Source organism: Urocitellus parryii, chromosome 8 (genome assembly GCF_045843805.1).
Source record: "Urocitellus parryii isolate mUroPar1 chromosome 8, mUroPar1.hap1, whole genome shotgun sequence".
Lineage (NCBI taxonomy): Eukaryota > Metazoa > Chordata > Mammalia > Rodentia > Sciuridae > Urocitellus > Urocitellus parryii.
The window spans coordinates 116,993,131-117,012,649 of record NC_135538.1 but is presented as its reverse complement, the minus strand read 5'-3'; the positions used below and the strand labels follow the sequence as shown (position 1 = coordinate 117,012,649).

Here is a 19,519-nt window from a genome sequence, read left to right as displayed (position 1 = left end):
CTTCCCCTAGCCTGGTACCATATTCCTGCAGTGGATGAACCCCAGTATTCATGTGCGAAGTGCAACGGGGAATGCCTGGTGGGAGATAGGGACACTGACTTCATATCATCTTGCTTGAGGTCAGCTGGGGAGGGGGAACAAACACCTATAGAAAGAAGAGTTGATGTTAAACCAAGAAAGGAATAAAGCTGGTGGACTTAAAAGTGGGGAAAGAAGTTGTTGTAGGCATGACGGGAAGGGAGTTCTCTAGATCCAGGGACACTGGAAGTGAGCCACTGGGCTGGATCCATGTGGGAGAGGAAGGTAGTTGGCACTGCAGTCCTGGCACATAGGCCCCAAACCTAATAGTGGCATGAGATGCTGGAGGGGGTCTACAAGGCACATGGTGGGCTGAAACAGAAACGAGCTACCATCATCACTGCAATTGCATGTTAAAAGAAGTCATTTGTCTTTTCCTGAAGGTATGGCCATAACAATATGAAGCTCTTCTGGGCACTTCCTAAAACCACTCAGTGTACATTCTCAGGTTCCTCTTCTGGACAGATGGTTTTAACTTAAGCTTCCATTTTATAAACAGAAAAAAAAATCATTCAACCAGTCAATCATTTGCAATCTAAAACCAATAGCATGAGACCACACGGTTTTGACTGCCAAAATTAGATAATTCTATTCAGGTAAAGAATTTTATGCAAAGTTAGTTGAAAAGCAGCAAACTGGAAGAAGGCATTAGAAATATCCATACCACCCAAGGTTATTACATAGAATACACATATCCCCAAATGCATGACAAAAAGACAGAAAATGTCATTTTCAAATCGACAAAAGATATTAATCAACGATTCACAGAGAAAGAACTCTATGGAAAGAAGACCAGCCTTGCTAGGAGTGAGAGAAAGGCAAATTAAAACAATGAGATACCACTCTACAACCACCATGTGGCCAACATTTGAAAGTCAAATATGTCAAGTGTTAATGAAGACAAAGGGAAATGAGAACTATCTTGCTGTGATAGTAAATCATTTCTGAGTTTTGAATTAGAGAAACTATAAACTGGCTGAGTGAAAAAAAAAAAAGTAACATTAGGAAACAAGGCCACATATATTTGAGAGTAAAGTCTGGGTTGAGAGCTCGAAGATTGGGACGAGTTTCATAAAGATCAATCAGTTAGGGCTGGAGGATTCAGATAAGTTCACGAAGAGGTTGAAGGTGAGCTGGACCTCCAGTTGGTTAAGAGGGGAATGAGCTGAACAGAGTGAAGAAGGCATTGAGTGAGAGGAAAGAGCGTGGAGAAATGCTCTAAAGGAGGAACAGAGAGAAGGTTCATCCAAGAATGGGATTCCTGGGCTCGGGGTGTAGCTCAGTGGTAGACCGCTTGCCCAGCCCATGTGAAGCACCAGGATGGGATCCATGTTGGGCATATGGGTAATATTTCTCTGATAGAAGAAGTACACAAGATCAGAGAGGGTCTTAAATGCTTTTAGACTGTTTAAGTGACAATGTCATCAAATGTTTGATGAGAAAGCATCTAATCTAAGTCCATTATTTGACAGAGGAGGAATTTGAGACCCAGAGAGGGACAGTGACTTGTCTAAGATCAGATCACACGGAAAAAGCAATTGTAAGCTTAGACTAGCAGGAAATTGCTGCATACATTGGAAAATAGAACAGAAATTAGGAGGAACTAGACAAGGGTCTGATTCAGAGAGATAAAATGAGAATAAAAACATATAAAAAAAGAATACAATACTGAAGGTAGATTCAAAGTGTTTCAGAAAAGAAAAAAAAAGTCAATGGTGCTACTAAGCTTTGTGAAATTCAAGACAGTGAAGACAGTGATAATGCTAAGTCGCTGTGCTCCTTTTCTATATGCCAAACTCTATTCTCAGCATTCTACATATATTAACTTGTTTAAGATTCATAACAACCTATAAGCTGGACACAATTTTTACGATCATCCTTTTAGAGAAAATGACACCCAGGCACAGAGAGGTTAAGTGACTTGTCCAAGGTCACACCTCTAAAAATTGAGTCTTGATTGAATTCCCGTCAGTCTGGATCTGGAGTTCATACTTTTTAACCAGTTTACATGCTGCTCTTAAAAACAAAATAGTTCAGGGGACATTCTAACTCCTGGAATGAATTGGATATTTTCCCCTCAATTAGACTCTGATACAATTCAAAGAACACAGACTCCCTTACCAAGACCAAAATAATTTCACTCTTCATCTTAATGCCATCCTATCCTCCAAAGCAACTTCCAGAATGGAGTGAGAAACAAGGGAAGTAAGAGATAAAGCACATGCAAAGCAATTTCCCACCAGTGATCACGCGCCGCCCACTCTTGCTATCTGCCCAGGACAGCACTGTCATGGTTCTCCTTGGACAGTTCACTTAGGCTAAAGAACAGATGGTTGGGAAGGACCCATGAATTCTTTACCCTAGGCCACTCCAAACAGAATCAATCTGATGGAGTCAGAAGAACATTTGGGGTCTTCTCCTTCCCACTCCTGAGCTCCTATTTGTCCAATTATGGTGGGGTTGGAGGGGGTTATGTGTTCCTCAAGGAAGCCTGCACTAGACAGTCATTTTCACAAGTAGAGTACAAAAAAATATGCAGCTTTCTCAACCATTTTGTGAGCAGATTATCAGAAAGTAGTTCTTATCCTTCAGGTATTTTGCACAAGCTGAGAGGAGTAAAAGCTGTCGTCACGTTGGGACCAGGGAAAAGGAGTTCTCAGCTAAGGAGCCGAGGAGGGAGGGGGTTTTCCCTGTTTCCCTCCCTAATGAGGGCAAGCTGTGTTCAGGCCAAGGCATGTCTCATTTGAAATGACAACCCACTCAAGTTGAGGTCTCCAGGAACAAACATCATGGGTTAAGAAAGACGCTACACTGGAGGGGGGGATGGGCTGGGGGGCGCTCAGTGGCAGAGCAACTGCCCAGCATGCACGGGGCCAGGGTTTCATCCCCAGTACTACAAAAAAAAAAAAGAAAGAAAAGAAGAGAAAAAGAAAGACGCTACACTGATAAAAATAATCTGAGATTTATTGCCTGAAGTAAGAAGGTGTCATTGTGACAGGCCACTCTGGGCTCCTCTGGATGCAAACTCAGGAACAGCAGAGCCTCCCGCTGAAAAACCTACATGCACACTCCCCCGGGGGAGTCCCAGGGACTTCTTTTCTGAAGAAAGATCTTGGGCAGGATGTGAGAAACCTGAGGATTCCCCTGCTTGAATGGCTGAAGGTGTTGGCATCAAACTCTGATCAAAAAGAATCAGTCTGAGGAGAGAGGGATGGAGGAAAGCCATTAGAAGGATCCCCTCCTCCCCAAAGGCCTCCCTCTGCCCCCAGCACACCCTCCTCAGACTGGTCTCTCCTTCTTCCCAAATCATCTCCAAGCACCTTCCCTACAAGTCCCCATACCACTCCTCCCCCACTCAAAGCCATTCCCATGATGCATAACTGTATGACTGGGTCCCCAGCCAGGAGGATGTGCCCCTGTGGTGCTGGACACAGGCCCCCACACCGAGGGGTCTGTCAATCACTGGACACCCTCCCCCATGCCACAGGATGATCCTGGCATGCCCACACATGCACCACTCCATCTGGCTCACCCATCCCTCCAGATGACATACCACCTGAGCAAGGCTTCCGGAAATAGATGATGAGGACAGTGCCCACAATGATGCCCAGCACGCCCAGGACAAAGGCTATGCCACACAGCACATTCTCCAGGAAATCTGAAGGCAAGGCATTCTGGGGCACTGGAAAAGGAGAGGGACAGGTCAGCCTGGACACCTGGCTAGGGAGTCCTCTCCCCAGAGGAAGGACTTAGGTGGCTGGGATGATGAAAGAGAAACTCGGGCATGGGAGATCAGGGTTGGCTAGAGCAAGAGTGTTCTAAACGAGGCCCAAGTAGAGAAAGAAGGCCCCTCCAATGGGTCTAACCCCTCTTTGCCCTCCAAGGACCAGTCTTGTGGCGGAAAAGGGGTCTTACCCCAATAGGCAAATGTTGTGTGGCGGTCAATTTCGTGAGTCACGATGCAGGAGAAAAGGTCATAGGGTTCCGGTGTGAAGTTTAAATAAGAAAAGGCCTGGAAGGTGAGTCCATCTATAGCTGAGACAAAAGTGGGCCCAACTCCTTCCACAGGGACCGAATTATGCTGCCAGTTCACTGTCAACATGGGCGGGAAGAGATTACTGATAAAGCAGACCAACGTGTTGGGTTTGCCAAACTCCAGGGGCTTCATTGTGAACACCTCAGCAACAGGGTAACCTGGTGGGAGATCGGGGTGTTAGGGGGAAAAGGACAAGATCAGATGGTACCCCGGTGTTTGGACAAGGCGAGGCACCTGGAGGGGAGGGGCAGGAGGAATCAGTGGGTGGGGATTTGGGGCTAGAAAAAAGGGAGGGGCAGGGACTCTGAGGGAGACTTCCAGGCAAGAATAGCAACTGGACCCAACAGCAGAGCCAGATCCAAGCCACCCTGCAAGCCTCTGCCCTGACTGTTGATGAGTGTTTTTTTTTTTTTAACTTCCTTTCTAAATCTCACATTGATATCAATCAAACACTGTCTTCTCATTAAAATACAAGCACATCATCAGATCCTTTCAATCTCTCTTCCATCTTGCTGAGCCCAGTAACACAAGTGCTAATATTCAGTAGGCATCAACTGGTCCCTGTTGAAATCATCAAGTTTAATAAATGGCTTTGAATGCCTACTACATGCCAGGTACAATCTACCCACCACAGAGGGCAGGGTGCAGACTTTAACTTGCAGAAAAAGAAAGATCCTAGGGGAGAACGAGAAAACCTAAGAGATGGGAAGGGTGGGAGGGGAATAGCTCAGTGCATAGATTAATGAGGGTAAGAGTGCAGACCTCCAACCTCTGCCCCCCAAAAACCCTGACCTCTGGACACTGGGATTTTTCCTTCAAGTTCGGGGCCTATTTGCTCAATCATTGCTTCACAGAATCCTTTGTCGAATACAATGGCAGAGGCATCTCTTTGATCCTGAGCCCAGTCAGCAAATTCAGGGAGGCAGGGCACCCGAGTATTCCGGGAAAAGTCGAAGGCGAAAAGCAGGTCTTCGTCGTAGGTCTCAGTGAGCCCTATGCTGGGACTCCCATCCTGGCAGAACACAGTGTGTCGGAATGTGTGGTTTTGCAGGTCATCCCGCCACAGTGGAGCAGGAGCTGCAAAGAGAGGGACAGGGCAAGTTTCAGGGAGGTGAGAGCATCCTCCTTTACTTTTTTTGTTGTTGTTTTGACGGGGTAGGGGAGCTAGTGTGGAGTACTGAGGATTGAACCCAGAGGTGCTCTTCCACTGAGCTACATCCCCAGACCTTTTTACTTTTTATTTTGAGACAGGGTCTCACCAAGTTACCCAGGATGATCTCAAACTTGCCCTTCTCCTGCCTCAACCTCCTGAGTGGCTGGGATTACAAGCGTGCACCACCACCCCTGGTGCTTCCTCCCTTCTCAGGCCATGAGGCAGAGGTGTGGTGGAAGGCTCCTGTGCCTGTCACATAGTCTCCCTCGTCCAACTGGGGTAAAGAAAAAAGTTAAGGAATAGCTCCAAAGCTTCCTCGCCCATAAAAAGACAACTGTTTAAAGTTGTAAAGTGCAGAAAGGTCTACCGTCTTAAGCAACCAATTCAGAGTCGGCCTACTGGCTGTGTGTTTATGTCACAGAAGCACCAGCAGAGAGGACAGGTGAAAACTGAAACGCAGCCCACACAGTGCTCACCAAGCCATGCAGCTAGCACAGGGGTCCTCCTCCCAAAGGGGATACCTTTGTGTAATTCACAGAAGGCCACCCTCTGGACTCTAGAAAGCCATGGATAGCTTCTCTGTCTTAGAAGAGAAGGAGAAAGAATGGTCATGGCCTCCCTAAGTCATAATGACACTGTCCTAGCCTACCCCAGACACACATGGAAACTGAAATCCCAGCCTCCAGATTCTCTTCAATCATGTCATCAGCACCAAGTCTCTATGAAAATGTCTTTCTCACCTAAACCCTCCAGATCACACAATGCCAGGATTTGGGGAAGTGACTCCCTGGCTGCAGGAAATAATCCCTTTTCTTTAAAATTCTAGGCTGAAACCCCCCAAGCCAGCAGGAAACCTTCTACCCCATGCCTAATACACAGACATTTATAGTGAGAGGGATCTTCCAGGTTACACTTCCATTCTGCCAGGTCCTTTACAGAGAAGAAACTAAGGAGCAATAAAGTTGAGAGACTTTTCCAGAATCACAAGGTGAGTTGACAAGAGTCGAGTCATATCCTGAGTGGAGGAATGGAAATAACTTTTGCTTTGCTCAAATCTCAGTTCTGCTAACTTTCCTATTGTGTGAACTTGCACAAGTTACTTAAATTCCCCTAGTCTCATTTTCTCATCTGTAAAGTGGATAAAATCATCTCTGCTTCAAGAGAGTGTCTTCAATGGATCACGTAAAACACCTGACACTGTTTAGCATCCAAGTCCACAGTTGTTGCCATAAACTCATAAATCTTCCCACCACTTAAAAGCATGAGTCTCGTCTTCCCATGCTCTTGGGGATGGGATCCCCCAACTCTAACATCCTCAGGATGGAAGTAAAGGGGAGGCATTATCTTACCTGCAGGGGTGGCCCAGGAGGGGGGCAGCAGCCACAGAAGCCTTAGCAGCTGAAGCAGCGTAGCTCCCTGGCTCTGCTCATGATCCATATCTTCACACCACACAGTAGGTAGTGCTACCAACAGGCAGACCCAGGTCTCCAACTCCCTCCCCCAGAGTGTAGTCTTAGATTATGTTTTGCCAGTTCATCTCCAATAGTTGCCCTTGTCATTTTGGCTAAACCAATCACAGAAGTGTAGGATTCAGCATCATGAGTCACTAGGGAGAGATCTAGGGCCAGCAACCTTCTGAAGACTTGGCTCTTTGACCAGGTCCAGTGTGGTGTGTCCCTGGGCTGAGCCGCCAGCTGAGGAATGTCTGCCTCCTGGTGGAGCTCTCCTCATAGCCTCAGGCTGCTGGCTCTTCAGGCCAGTGCCATCTTGTGGCAGAATGCTGCAGTGGGTGGCGCATCTTTGCTCAGCAAATTCCTAGTGTTCTTCAGACCCCGCCTCTTCCTCCCTTCCAACCCCTCTCCTTCTCAGAAAGATTATTCTCCTGCAGGCATTAGTTCTAATTCATTCTGTAGAAATACATTGAAAAAGTAATAGGTGCTAGGGATGAGGCCCAGTACTAGAAATGCAAAGATGATTATAGTAGTCCCCCCATATCAAAGGTAGCAGTACTTCCTGAGGTTTTAGTTTCCTGTAATCAACTTGGGTCCAAAAATATTAAATAGAAAATTCCAGAAATAAACAATAAGTTGTAAATTGTGCACTGTTCTGAGTAGCATGATGAAATCTTGTGCCCTCTGGCTCAGTTCTGCCTGGGACATGAATCATCTCTTTCTCCAGTGTATTCACACTGTCACATAGTCACATAGTCACATAGTAGCCATCTCAGTCATCAGATTGACTATCATTGTAATGGACCCAAAGCACAGAGTAGTTATGGCAGCAATTCAGATATACCAAAGGGCAAGAAGTACAAAAGCCAGAAAGTGTTCCCTTTAAGTGAAAAGGTAAAAGTTCTCAGCTTTGTAAGGAAAGAAAAAAATGCTTGAGTATGGTACAGTAAGATACAAGAGAGACTACCTTGGACTGGGTTTGTGGCTCAGTGGTAGAGCACTCACCTAGCATGCGTGAAACATGGAGTTCAATCCTCAACACCACATAAACATGAAATAAAGGTATTGTGTCCAACTAAAAAAACTATTTTTAAGAGATATTACCTTCATATAACATTTAATATAGTATTTAAAATAACTTTTAATATAATAATTATTCTATTTTACTATTGCCAATGTTAATCTCTTACTGTACCTAATTTATAAATAAAATTTTATCATAGGTTGGTATTATGCAAAAAACATATAGGTAAAGTAAAGGGGAGGCATTGTCTTAGAAGAGAAGGAGAAAGAATGGTCATGGCCTCCCTAAGTCATAATGACACTGTCCTAGCCTACCCCAGACACACATGGAAACTGAAATCCCAGCCTCCAGATTCTCTTCAATCATGTCATCAGCACCAGGTCTCTATGAAAATGTCTTCCCCACCTAGACCCTCCAGATCACACAATGCCAGGATTTGGGGAAGTGACTCCCTGGCTGCAGGAAATAATCCCTCTTCTTTGAAACTCTAGGCTCTCCTTCCAGCCAGCAGGAATTAGAGCTAATTAGAGCTAAGTATATATACTTATGTGTATGTGTATGTAAACATATATTTAAACATATAGAATATATAACATGTAATATATAGTGTAATATATTGTATGTAGTATATATTACATGTTTTAAAATATACATTTACACATACTCTGTGGCTTCAGGCATCTACTGGGGGTCTTGGAATGTATACCCCCGTAGCATTACAGTCTAGTGGGGTTTCTATGAATAATTACATAACAATGTAATTTAGTCAAAAAAGAATGTGCTGTGTATTCAGGAAGCAGTAATTTTCTGAGAATGGGAGAAAAGGAGGGACCTAATCAGTCAAGCTCCTAAGAGTCTCTAAGGAAAAACAATTTAAACAGCAGAACATGAGGGAAGAGAAAAACATTCCAGAGCATGGGGTAGGCAGATGTGTGAAGATCAGAGGCATCGGAGCTCCTTCCTTTGGAGACCCTTGTAATAGCTGATTTGGAAGTTGTAAAGATTACCTGTTTCTGGGGATCATCACAATAAACTAGAAATTCAACAAGAGCCAGATCACATAGACTTTGGCACACCACAAAGAAAGTCTGACTTACTTAACAGATGACAGAGATATTAAAACTGGGGAGTGACACAATTATTTTAGCAACTTAGAAAAACTGTTCTGATATTTCAAAGAATTGACTGGAGGATGGGAAGAAAAGAGGCAAAACTGCTAGTCAAGGGTCTAGAGTGTGCTGGGTGTGATGGCTACTCCCAGTGACTCGGGAGGCTGAGGCAGGAGGATCGCAAATTCAAAGCCAGCCTTAGCAACTTAGCGAGGCCCTAAGCAACTTAGCAAGATCCTGTCTCAAAATAAAATATAAGAAGGGCTAGGGTTGTGGCTCAGTGTTTAAGCACTCCTAGTCCCCCTGGATTCAATCCCTGGTACCCAAAACAAAACAAAACAAAAAAGTCAAGATAAAAAGTTACATGCACATATTACAAGAAGGTAGTATGGCAATAATTTAAGTGAGAGATAAAGAAGGTCGTGAATTAAGTCATAACCAGAGAAGATGGAGGGAATGGAACACTGAGATACTTAGGAGGTAGAACCTGAAGAGTTTGGTTACTGATTACAAGTGGAAGATGAAGCAATGGAGAAGGCAAGAATAATACTCAGGTTTCTCTCCCGGTGTCTGGGTGGGTGCTCAGTGATGGACTGAATTGAAGCAGAAGAGATGCCATGAGAGTAGGTTTAAAGACAAAGAGCTTGAACTTGATTTTGTGCATGTTGAATTTGGGATGCCACTGGAACAGCCAGCTGCCCCCCCCCCCCAGGATAAGTGAGGTGTATGGATCAGGATCCCAGGTGTGGGTGAAGAACCTGATTGTGGGAGTGGTGAGCACAAAAACTGAAGCAGAGGTCACTGATAAAATTAGCCAAGAAGAAGGAGAAAGAAAAAGAAGGATCAGTAGTCCCTTCTAATCCATAGGGGTAACATTCCAAGACCCCCAGTGGATGCCTGAAACCACAGATAGTTCTGATCGATTTCTCTAAATAAATAAATATGTTTTTTCCCATACATACAAACCTACAATAAAAATATTAACAGCTGAAGGCCAGTCTCAGCAACTTAGCAAGGCCCTAAGCAACTTAGCAAGACCCTGTCTTAAAATAAAAAATAAAAATGGACTGCGGATGTGGCTCAGTGGTTAAACACTCCTGGGTTTAATCCCTGGTACCAGAAAAAAAATAATAAAAAAGATTAACAGCAGGAATAATAAAATAGAACTATTGAGCTGGGGATGTGGCTCAAGCGGTAGCACGCTCATCTGGCATGTGTGCAGCCTGGGTTCGATCCTCAGCACCACATACAAATAAAGATGTTGTATCTGTCGAAAACGAAAAAATAAATTTTAAAATTCTCTCTAAAAAAATAAAATAAAATAGAACATTGTAACAACATAATAAAAGTTATATGAATGTAGTCTCTCTCAGTATCTTACTAAAAGAGAGGAAGTAAAACAAAGATGTAAATCTGCATAGGTCAAACCCCAAATCTCATGCCATTTATTTTCCAGGATCCAGACAGGAGAACACATTCAGTCCATGTACTTTAGACAGAGAGAATTTAATATAGAGAATTGGCTTTAAAGGTATTGAAAGGGAAAGAGTTACAAAAAGGAGAAAGAGGCTTGGCTGGAAGTTCAAAAAGGAGAGATGGATACCTGGGAATCAGAAGCTGCCAAAGTCCCTGAGCTGGAATCCACACCTACACCTGCTGCTGCCCAGTGAGAGACTGTCATAGTCAGATTCAATCTATTCAAGGCTGGAATCACTGAGGAGGTATTTCTCCTCAGGAGGCTGGAGTCCAGAATCACTCATTTTTCCTGTTGCTAAGTCTACCAGCAATTACCACAATTGACAACCCAGTTAAAGGCTGAAGCAGGAAGCTTCTGAGTTTTTCCTGCCTTCTGATCTCCTACCAGTGCCTCCCACTGGCAGAATCTAACAGGAAGCCAGCTGACCAGGGAGGCTGGGAGACACACAACTGACTCCTGGTTCAAAACACAGTACAGGAGGGTGAGTGCGGCACTGAGACAGTGGAGCATAACCAGTAACCAGCACTGTGAGATCCGCTAATGGGTAAGAAGCTAGAGGCACCAGGTGCATACAAAAAGTTAGTAGAACAAGAAGGAAGCATATCAGAGAAATGAAGAGTGTTCTTCCATGAACAAGGGCAATGTCAGCAGAATGCTTCTCAGAAGTCAAGGTAGGGCTGAAAAGTGTCCTTAGATTTGGTGATTATGAGATGGTTGACATTTTTATGAGTGCAGTTTCAGTGCTGTAGTGGGAGTCAGCTCCAGATTGTGGTGGGCTGAGAAGTAAGTGGGAAGTGAGGAAGAAACTGTCAGTGTGTATGCCTCAAGTCTGATAGAGAAAGAGAGACAGAAGGGGTGGGGGAAGAGGCAATGGGAAGGATCTAATGTGGTAATTAAGTATTCTGAGAAATTAATCTATGTAACTATGGTTCATCAGCATTTCTGAAAGTTACCAAAGTCATTTCCCATTTTAATAAATAAAAGTAGCAATAATAACCAAAAATATAAAGAAAAAAACAATCTCATGACCTCCTAGAGAATCTGGAACAGCAATGTGTGTGTGTGTGTGTGTGTGTGTGTGTGTGTGTGTGTATGTGTTTTGTCAGGCTGGTGGGGACAGGGTGTCAGGGTTTGGAGATCACTGTAACATTCCAAAGAACAAAAGATGGTTTTCCTCAATCTCCCAGCCTTTGAAGACTAACCCACCAGTGGTTCTGGCAGTGGGGAGACTCAGGCTTCTAGGTCAGTAGAAGTTCATGACACCACCAGGACTGTAGGGGAGGAGTGTGGCACAAAGCCACCTGGTGCTAAACCAGGGTAGGCAAGCTTTACCTATAAAGGACCAGATAGTGAATATCTCAGGCTTTGTGGGTTGCCAATGTCTCTCATGAGGACTCAATTTTAGCAGGAAAACAGCCATAAGCAATGTGAAAATGAAAAGGTCTTGATTCTCTTCCTAGTCTCATCCTAGCTTCCCTTCCCACTTTGGGAGCATTTCCTGCTCCATCTCCTTTGTGGACCTCTTTCTTTCAGCTGATCTTTAAATATTGGTGTTCCCTGGGGTTTTGTCCTCAACCCTCTTTTTATTTGTGGACACTAAAATTCAAATTTCACATAATTCCCCTGTGTCATCAAACATTCTTTTGCTTCCCCTGCCCCGCCCCCAATCATTTAAAAATATAAAATCTATTCTTAGCATTTGGGTCATAAGAATACAGGCAGTGGGCTGGATTTTGCTCAGAGACCCATAGTTTGGTGAATGTAATTCTGTGGGTGTGGTTAGAATTAGGATAGAAACCCCAAAGAAACCCACTTTGTAAGAGCCCCATTCCCCCTTTTTTTGTGGGAATGGCAATCACTTAATAAACAGTGTACCCAGTGACAGCAGAAAATTTGGAAGATCTAGGGAAGAACAGAAGACAGTAGGCTGGCAGGGAGGGATTAGAAATAGGTAGAGTAGACTTGCAAGTACTCTGGATAGAAGAGGAAGGCAAAGGGGTCCAAGTTCTCTGGAGAGTGCAGAATGTGAACAAGACCACAGTGGGAAGAAATACCAGCACCTATCACCAAGGCTATGCTGAGAAGTGATTAACTCCTTTCTCTCCCTCAGGAGGTTGGAGTCCAGAATCACTCATTTTTCCTCTTGCTACATCTACCAGCAATTGCCACAACTGACAACCCTGTTAGAGGCTGAAGCAGGAAGCTTCTGAGTTTTTTTCTGTCTTTTGGTCTCCCACCAGTGCCTCCCACTGGCAGAATCTATCTTCTATAATCCCAGTATAATGGTAACAAATCCCAACATTTATAACTACTCTTCCCTCTGTGTAACTCTCCTTCCTGCAGGGACCTCCCAACAATCTCCACCAAAGATATCTGGGACATAGTCTCTGCTCAACTTGGGGAAGTGGAAATCATGGGCAAGGTTTGGGGAGGCAGGAAGTTCTGCATCACAGTAACTCACCATCTACTTTGTCATTAGATATGAAGACCTCAGACAATCATGGCACAGCACCTGTAAATCTAGAAAGCCATAGCTAATGTTCAGCTCTCCCAGCCTTTTCTGGAATTGCCCATCTTTCCCCACCCAGCAGAGCCAAATATCTTTAAAAAGCCACAGGTAACTGTGTCCTCACCTTCATATTTTTCATTTATTCTTAACTCTCAAAAAAGAAATTGTTCACCAATATGTTTGTGTTGATAAATGGATTCTTTGGAGTCTGCCACATCTGACACAGCTGGCCTTGCCCTCTCTTCTAAATCTGTCTATTTGCCTGGCATCCCTCATGGCACTCTCTCCTAGTTTTTCCTCCTACTTCTCTGGCATCCCCTTTTCAGTCTCCTTAGTGGATTCTTTTCTTTCAGCTACCTTTAAGTATCGGTGTCCCTTGGAGTTTTTTTTCTAATTTTTTTTAGTTGTAGATGGACACAATACCTTTATTAATTTCACTGAGGATTGAACCCAGTACCTCACATATGCTAGGCAAGCACTCTACCACTGAGCTACAGCTCCAGTCCTGTCCTTAATCTTTACCCTTCTCAAACTACACACTTGCCCTGGATGGTCTCAGTTATTCCCACATGCCTTCAGTTACCACCCATTTGCTGGTGGCTTTTCAATTCACCTCTTCAGCTCAAGTCTTGCTCTTGAGATCCACACTGCCTATATACCCAACTGTCTCACCCCACTTGGATGTTGTGTAACAGCAATTCTCAAACCGTATTCTCTGAAATAGTGTTCCTTAAGAAATAGATGGGGCTGGGGATGTGGCTCAAGCGGTAACGTGCTCGCCTGGCATGCGTGTGGCCCGGGTTCGATCCTCAGCACCACATACCAACAAAGATGTTGTGTCCGCCGAGAATTAAAAAATAAATATTAAAAATTCTCTCTCTCTCTCTCTCTCTCTCCTCTCTCACTCTCTCTTTAAAAAAAAAAAAAAAAAAAAAAAAAGAAATAGAAATATGTAAGTTTGACGGTAGCAATTTTATTTTAAAGTTTATTTCAACATAGATATAACAAAACACCAAAACATATTCATATTTTATTATGTAATAATTTATTACATTTAATAAATCTTTTTATTTGCAAACAACAGAAACCAGTTCTGACTGACCTACTTTTTTTTTTTAATGGAGAATTACTGGAATGATACTGATCTGGCTCATGGAATCAGAAGAATTGAATAAGCTAGCCTCAGAAAGGGTGGTCACAGGACCTTTACAGTGTGGACATTAGCAGTGGGGGTTGAGTTGACATTAATGTACTCACTTGCAAAGACCTCCAGCTTATCTTTTAAGTTTCACATTGTTTGTAGAGACAATTTGATGGGCTCAGCTTATATTAGGTGTGTACCACTGGACTTATTAGCTGTGGCCAAGCACAGTGTCACCTCTATGTATTACAGCTGTTTTTGGAGAAGGGAGAATCATCATGAACCGAGCAACCACCTTAGTACAGCTATCTTCAACAGATGGCATCTCAGACAACTGTATGAGATCATTTGAGATATACAGGTGAGATTAAATCTGTGTATTAATGCTCTGCATTTCCCAACTAATTGCTTAGGTGATGTGTGTCATCTGCTTGGTGATCTCTGATCTGCCACACTTCTCACGACATAGTTAAATTATATTTGAATCCAAATTGTATTTGAGTTACAAATTTGGATTGATGACTAAAGCATAGATATAATAGTTAACTTTCTTTAATATAACACCATCACCCCAACCAACAAAATCAAAAGCAATTGCTTAACTTCATTTAACTCAGTCTGATCATCTTCCCAATTATCTTGAAAATGTCTTGAGAAAGAAGTTTCAAATGAAAAGCAGTGTCTTACGGTTTTCAAGCTGTGCCTTTGGTTTTAACACAAGTGGTTTTCTGTTTTATATTATATCTCATAAATCCCTGTTGATAGTTCAACAATGAATTCTAATTCAGTTTAGGAATAATTACCCTGAATGTATTTCCAGTTCAAGATTTACAAAGATTCAAGATTTACCTTCAAGTTCAAGATTTACTTTCCCTTCCCAACATTTTCCAAATCCTGTGGTTAAGACTTCAGCAAATAACATGATTGTCCATTCAATCCCCCAAGCTACAAATGTGGGAGGCATCCTCAACAGGTCCATCTTCTTCAAACCTTCCCATCCAATTAGTCACCAAGTCTTAGCAACTCTACCTTTTTTATATCTTTTGAATTAGTCCCTCTTCTTTCCATTCCCACCAGCTCAGTCTTTCATTGGTATGTTTGTTTTCCTGGATTATTGCAACTTTCTTATAATTGGTCTGTCTCCAATTTTTCACAGTGCTGCAAAGAGCAATTTTTGACACAGGATCTCACTATTTTGCCCAGGTGGCTTTGGAACTAAAGATTTTCCCTGTCTCAGCCACTTAAGTAGCTGATAGTACAGGCATGCACCACTATACCCAGTCAGAGGGATCTATTTATAATGCATATTTTATCTTACTATAGTTAATAAGCATGAAAACTTTTAATGATTTTCCATAATATGCTTTCCTTAGCATGACCTAATAATCAGGACACTATATGTCCTTTGAGATGAAATCTCACCTTCCTCAGGCAGCCTTCTTGAAATCCAGAGTTGAGATAATTATGTTTCCATTCTTCAGTATGTTTCCACAACACCCTATGGTTACTATTATCATTTATATTGTATTATTCTCTTCTATTTTTACATCTGCTTTATGGTCATCTCACCTCCACTGCAAGATCATTAAAAGTTGGTGTCCTATTCTTTCTTTATATTGCTAGTTGACCAAATAGGTCCACTGTTAGTCAATTTTTTACTAATATAGCAAACAAACAAAAAACAGAAGTAGGCTAGCTTTATTTGGGGAGGCTGAAAGTCTAAACAGTTTGATGTAGGCTCTGGTGAAGATCTACATTGGTTGCATCACTTTGTGGCAGATACCTTCTCACAAGCAGAGTCCTAAGGTGGCACGTGGCATTACATGGCAAGAGAGAGGGAGCACATGTGTCTGTCTGTACCTCTCTTGGTTCTCTCTCCCTCTTCTTATAAAGCCACCAAGATTTAATTGTGGGGGCTCCATCTTAATGAAATCACAATCACTTCCCAAAGACTCTACTTCTAAACAACATAATTAGATTGTTTTCATCCTCTTAATACCATTACCATATGATTTGGGGGGTTAAGCTCCCACATGAGTTCAAGGAAACAAAACACATTCAAACCACAGCATCCACCAACAAGTGACTCCTCATTTGATGAATAGACTACCAATCACTGGAGATGTTGAAATTGAGACTAGAAAAATCTTCAACTATTAGATAGCAATAGATCATCCCTTCTAACACAGGTGTTTCAACTGTCAATCTTCTCAGGCATGTCTACCGGCCACTCTACAAACACCTTCACTTGCATTGCATTTGCTACGCACCCACCTCCCTTCCTATTTCACTCCAGGGCCTTCCCAAACTCCTTATCAAATACTATATTCTTCCCACTCTCTGGCACCTCCTACTTCAGAGGACAAACCTAACGACCCAGCTCCCACATTTACTCTTATTCCAAATTCAGTGTTATCTCTCCATATTCCATATTCATTCATTATTTTTAGCTACATTATTTTTTAAAGAGAGGGAGAGAGAATTTTTAATATTTATTTTTTTAGTTTTCAGCGGACACAACATCTTTGTATGTGGTGCTGAGGATCGAACCCAGGCTGCACGCATGCCAGCGGAGTGTGCTACCACTTGAGCCACATCCCCAGCCCTTTAGCTACATTACTATGATGTAGCAATCCTCACCACCACTCTGGAATTTATTGTCCTCAATATATAAACAAGAAAACTGTGACTCCAAAAGTTTAATTTATTTATTTAGCAAGCATTTATTACTGGCCCAGCTGCATGTTGTATATCATACATATATATACCTGCAATTATCAGACTTACAGTCTAATGTAAATAAAGATATTAAACAAGTAAACGTACACATTTGCAAAAGTAAATTGTGAAAGGTATAAAGAAAGAGAACTGAGATCTATAAGAGCAAATAAGTGGAATGAGGAAACCACTGATATTGAAATGAGATCTGAAGGGTAAGTAGGCATTAGCCAGGTAAAGAATGGAAAGCAGAATCTTCAGCAGAGGGAGCAGCATGTGTGTGGTCCTGAAGCAGGAAATGGACCAATTCCTTTAAGAAAATGAGGGAAGATCAATGTGGCTGCAACACAATTGCAGTAAGAAGAGATAGCAGACAAAGCCAAAAGTTGTCAGAAACAAGAGCACATTGAGATCTTGGGCACCACAGTGAGAAATGTGGGTTCTTTTCTAAGTGCAATGAGTTTTGATTCTGTGCCTACTTTATTCTTTCTCATCCCATGTGTGAATTGTGCTAGGTTCCTAACTGACCTACCTCTAGTCTCTTCAAAATCATTCCATAGTTACCAAATAAATAGATAAATCCTACAAATAAATCTTCCTATAAATAAGTCTTTCTACAAAGGTAGCCCTCAGTTCCCTTCTTTAAAACCTTAATTCACTCCTTTCAGTCTAAATCACTTTTTAAAAAATTAGGTATATATGACAGCAGTATACATTTTGATTCATTGTACAAAATTGCAGCACAAACTTTTTATTTCTCTGTACACAATGTAGCATTGCACCATATGTGCAGTCATATATGTACCTAGGTTAATAATGTCCATCTTATTCCCACCATCTTTCCTATTCTCATACCCCTTTCCTTCCCCTCTCTCTCCTTTGCCCAAAGTTCCTCAATTTTTCCCATGCCCCCCTATTATGGGTCAGCATCCACTTATCAAAGAGAACATTCGGTCTTTGGTTTTTTGGAATTGGCTTATTTCTCTTACATAATATTCTCCAACTCATCCATTTACCTGCAAATGCCATAATTTTATTCTCTTTTAATGCTAAGTGATAGTCCATTGTGTATATATACCACACTTTCTTTATCCAATCATCTATTGATGGGTGTCTAGGTTGGTTCCACAGTTTAGCTATTGTGAATGTGCTCCTATAAATATTGATGTCTGCATTGCTATAGTATGCTGATTTTAAGACCTTTTGGGTACAGACCAAGGAGTGGGATAGCTGGGTCAAGTGGTGGTTCCATTCCAAATTTTCTAAGGAATCTCCATACTACTTTCCAAAGTGGTTGCACCAATTTGTAGTCCCACCAATAATGTTTACTCATTGTTGTTTGTAAACAGAACTCTAAAGAAAGAAATTAAAGAAGACCTTAGAAGATGGAAAGATATCCCGTGCTCTTGGATAGGCAAATTAATATTGTCAAAATGGCCATACTACCCAAAGCACTATACAGATTCAATGTGATTCCAATTAAAATCCCAAAGTAGGGCTGGGGATGTGGCTCAAGCGGTAGCGCGCTCGCCTGGCATGCGTGCGGCCCGGGTTCGATCCTCAGCACCACATACAAACAAAGATGTTGTGTCCGCCGAAAACTGAAAAATAAATATTGAAATTCTCTCTCTCTCTCTCTCTCTCTCTCTCTCTCTCTCCCTCTTTAATAAAAAAAAAAAATCAAGTTTCGTGGCATTTAAAAAAAAAAAGATGTTGTGTCCGCCGAAAACTAAAAATAAATATTAAAAAATTCTCTCTTTCTCTCTCACTCTCTCTTTAAAAAAAAAGAAAAGTAAAAAAATAAAAAATAAAAAAATAAAAATAAAATAAAATAAAATAAAATCCCAAAGTAGTTCCTTATAGAAATAGAAAAGGCAATCATGAAATTCATTTGGAAAAATAAGAGATCCAGAATTGCCAAAGTAATCTTTAGCAAGAAGAGTGAGGAAAGAGGCATCATAATACCAGAACTTAAACTATACTACAAAGCTATAGTAACAAATGGCATGGTATTGGCACCAAAATAGACATGTTGACTAATGATACAGAATAGAAGACACAGAGACAAACCACATACAGTTATCTCATACTAGACAAAGAAGCCAAAAATATACACTGGAGAAAAGACAGTGTCTTTAACAAAAGGCTGGGAGAACTAGAAATCCATATGCAGCAAAATGAAGTTAAACCCCTATCTTTCACCATGCACAAAACTTAACTCAAAGTGGATCAAGGATCTAGGAATTCAACTAGAGACCCTGCATCTAATAGAGGAAAAAGTAGACCCAAATCTTCATCATGCTGGATTAGGCCCTGACTTCTTTAACATGACTCCTAAAGTGCAAGAAATAAAATCAAGAATTAACAAATGTGATGGATTCAAACAAGAAAGCTTCTTCTCAGTAAAAAAAAAAATAATAATAATAATAATCAATAAGGTGAAGAGAGAACCTTTACATTTTGGGAGCAATTTTTTGCACATGCATGTCAGACAGAGCACTAATCTCCGGGATACCTAAAAAACTCAAAAAAAACTTAACACCAGTAAAACAAACAACCCAATCAATAAATAGGTTAAGGAGAACAGACACTTCTCAGAAGATATACGATTTATCAATCATACTGTCTTAATATGCTTTCTGTTGCTATAATGGAACACCCAAGACTGATTAATTTGTGGAGATTTACTTAGCTCAGAGTTTCAGAGATTGGGAAGTCCAAGAACATGATACCAGCATCTGCTCAGCATCTGGCAAGGCCTTCCCACTGGATGGTGACCCAGTGGTGGGTACCACATAGTGAGATAGCCAGAAAATGATTTCT

At 41.9% G+C, this 19,519-nt stretch overlaps 1 protein-coding gene across 1 annotated transcript; it reads right to left on the bottom strand.

The window, feature by feature from the left end:
* Positions 1–3,053: 3,053 nt before the first annotated feature.
* Positions 3,054–6,745, bottom strand: LOC113179203 (HLA class II histocompatibility antigen, DM alpha chain). The gene is made up of 5 exons (XM_026383675.2): positions 6,617–6,745; positions 4,907–5,191; positions 3,994–4,272; positions 3,632–3,760; positions 3,054–3,275 (listed from the first exon to the last, which is right to left on the bottom strand). The coding sequence occupies exons 1-5, from the start codon at positions 6,702–6,704 to the stop codon at positions 3,271–3,273; spliced, it is 786 nt and encodes a 261-aa protein (XP_026239460.2). The 5' UTR covers positions 6,705–6,745; the 3' UTR covers positions 3,054–3,270.
* Between the last annotated feature and the right edge of the window lie 12,774 nt (positions 6,746–19,519).

Coding starts and splice junctions, on each gene's coding strand:
- LOC113179203 (XM_026383675.2), bottom strand. CDS start 6,704: ATGGATCATGAGCAGAGCCAGGGAGCTACGCTGCTTCAGCTGCTAAGG. Junction 4,273..4,906: donor AAAAATCCCAGTGTCCAGAG/GTCAGGGTTTTT, acceptor ATCTCCCACCAG/GTTACCCTGTTGCTGAGGTG. Junction 3,761..3,993: donor CACAACATTTGCCTATTGGG/GTAAGACCCCTT, acceptor CTCCTTTTCCAG/TGCCCCAGAATGCCTTGCCT.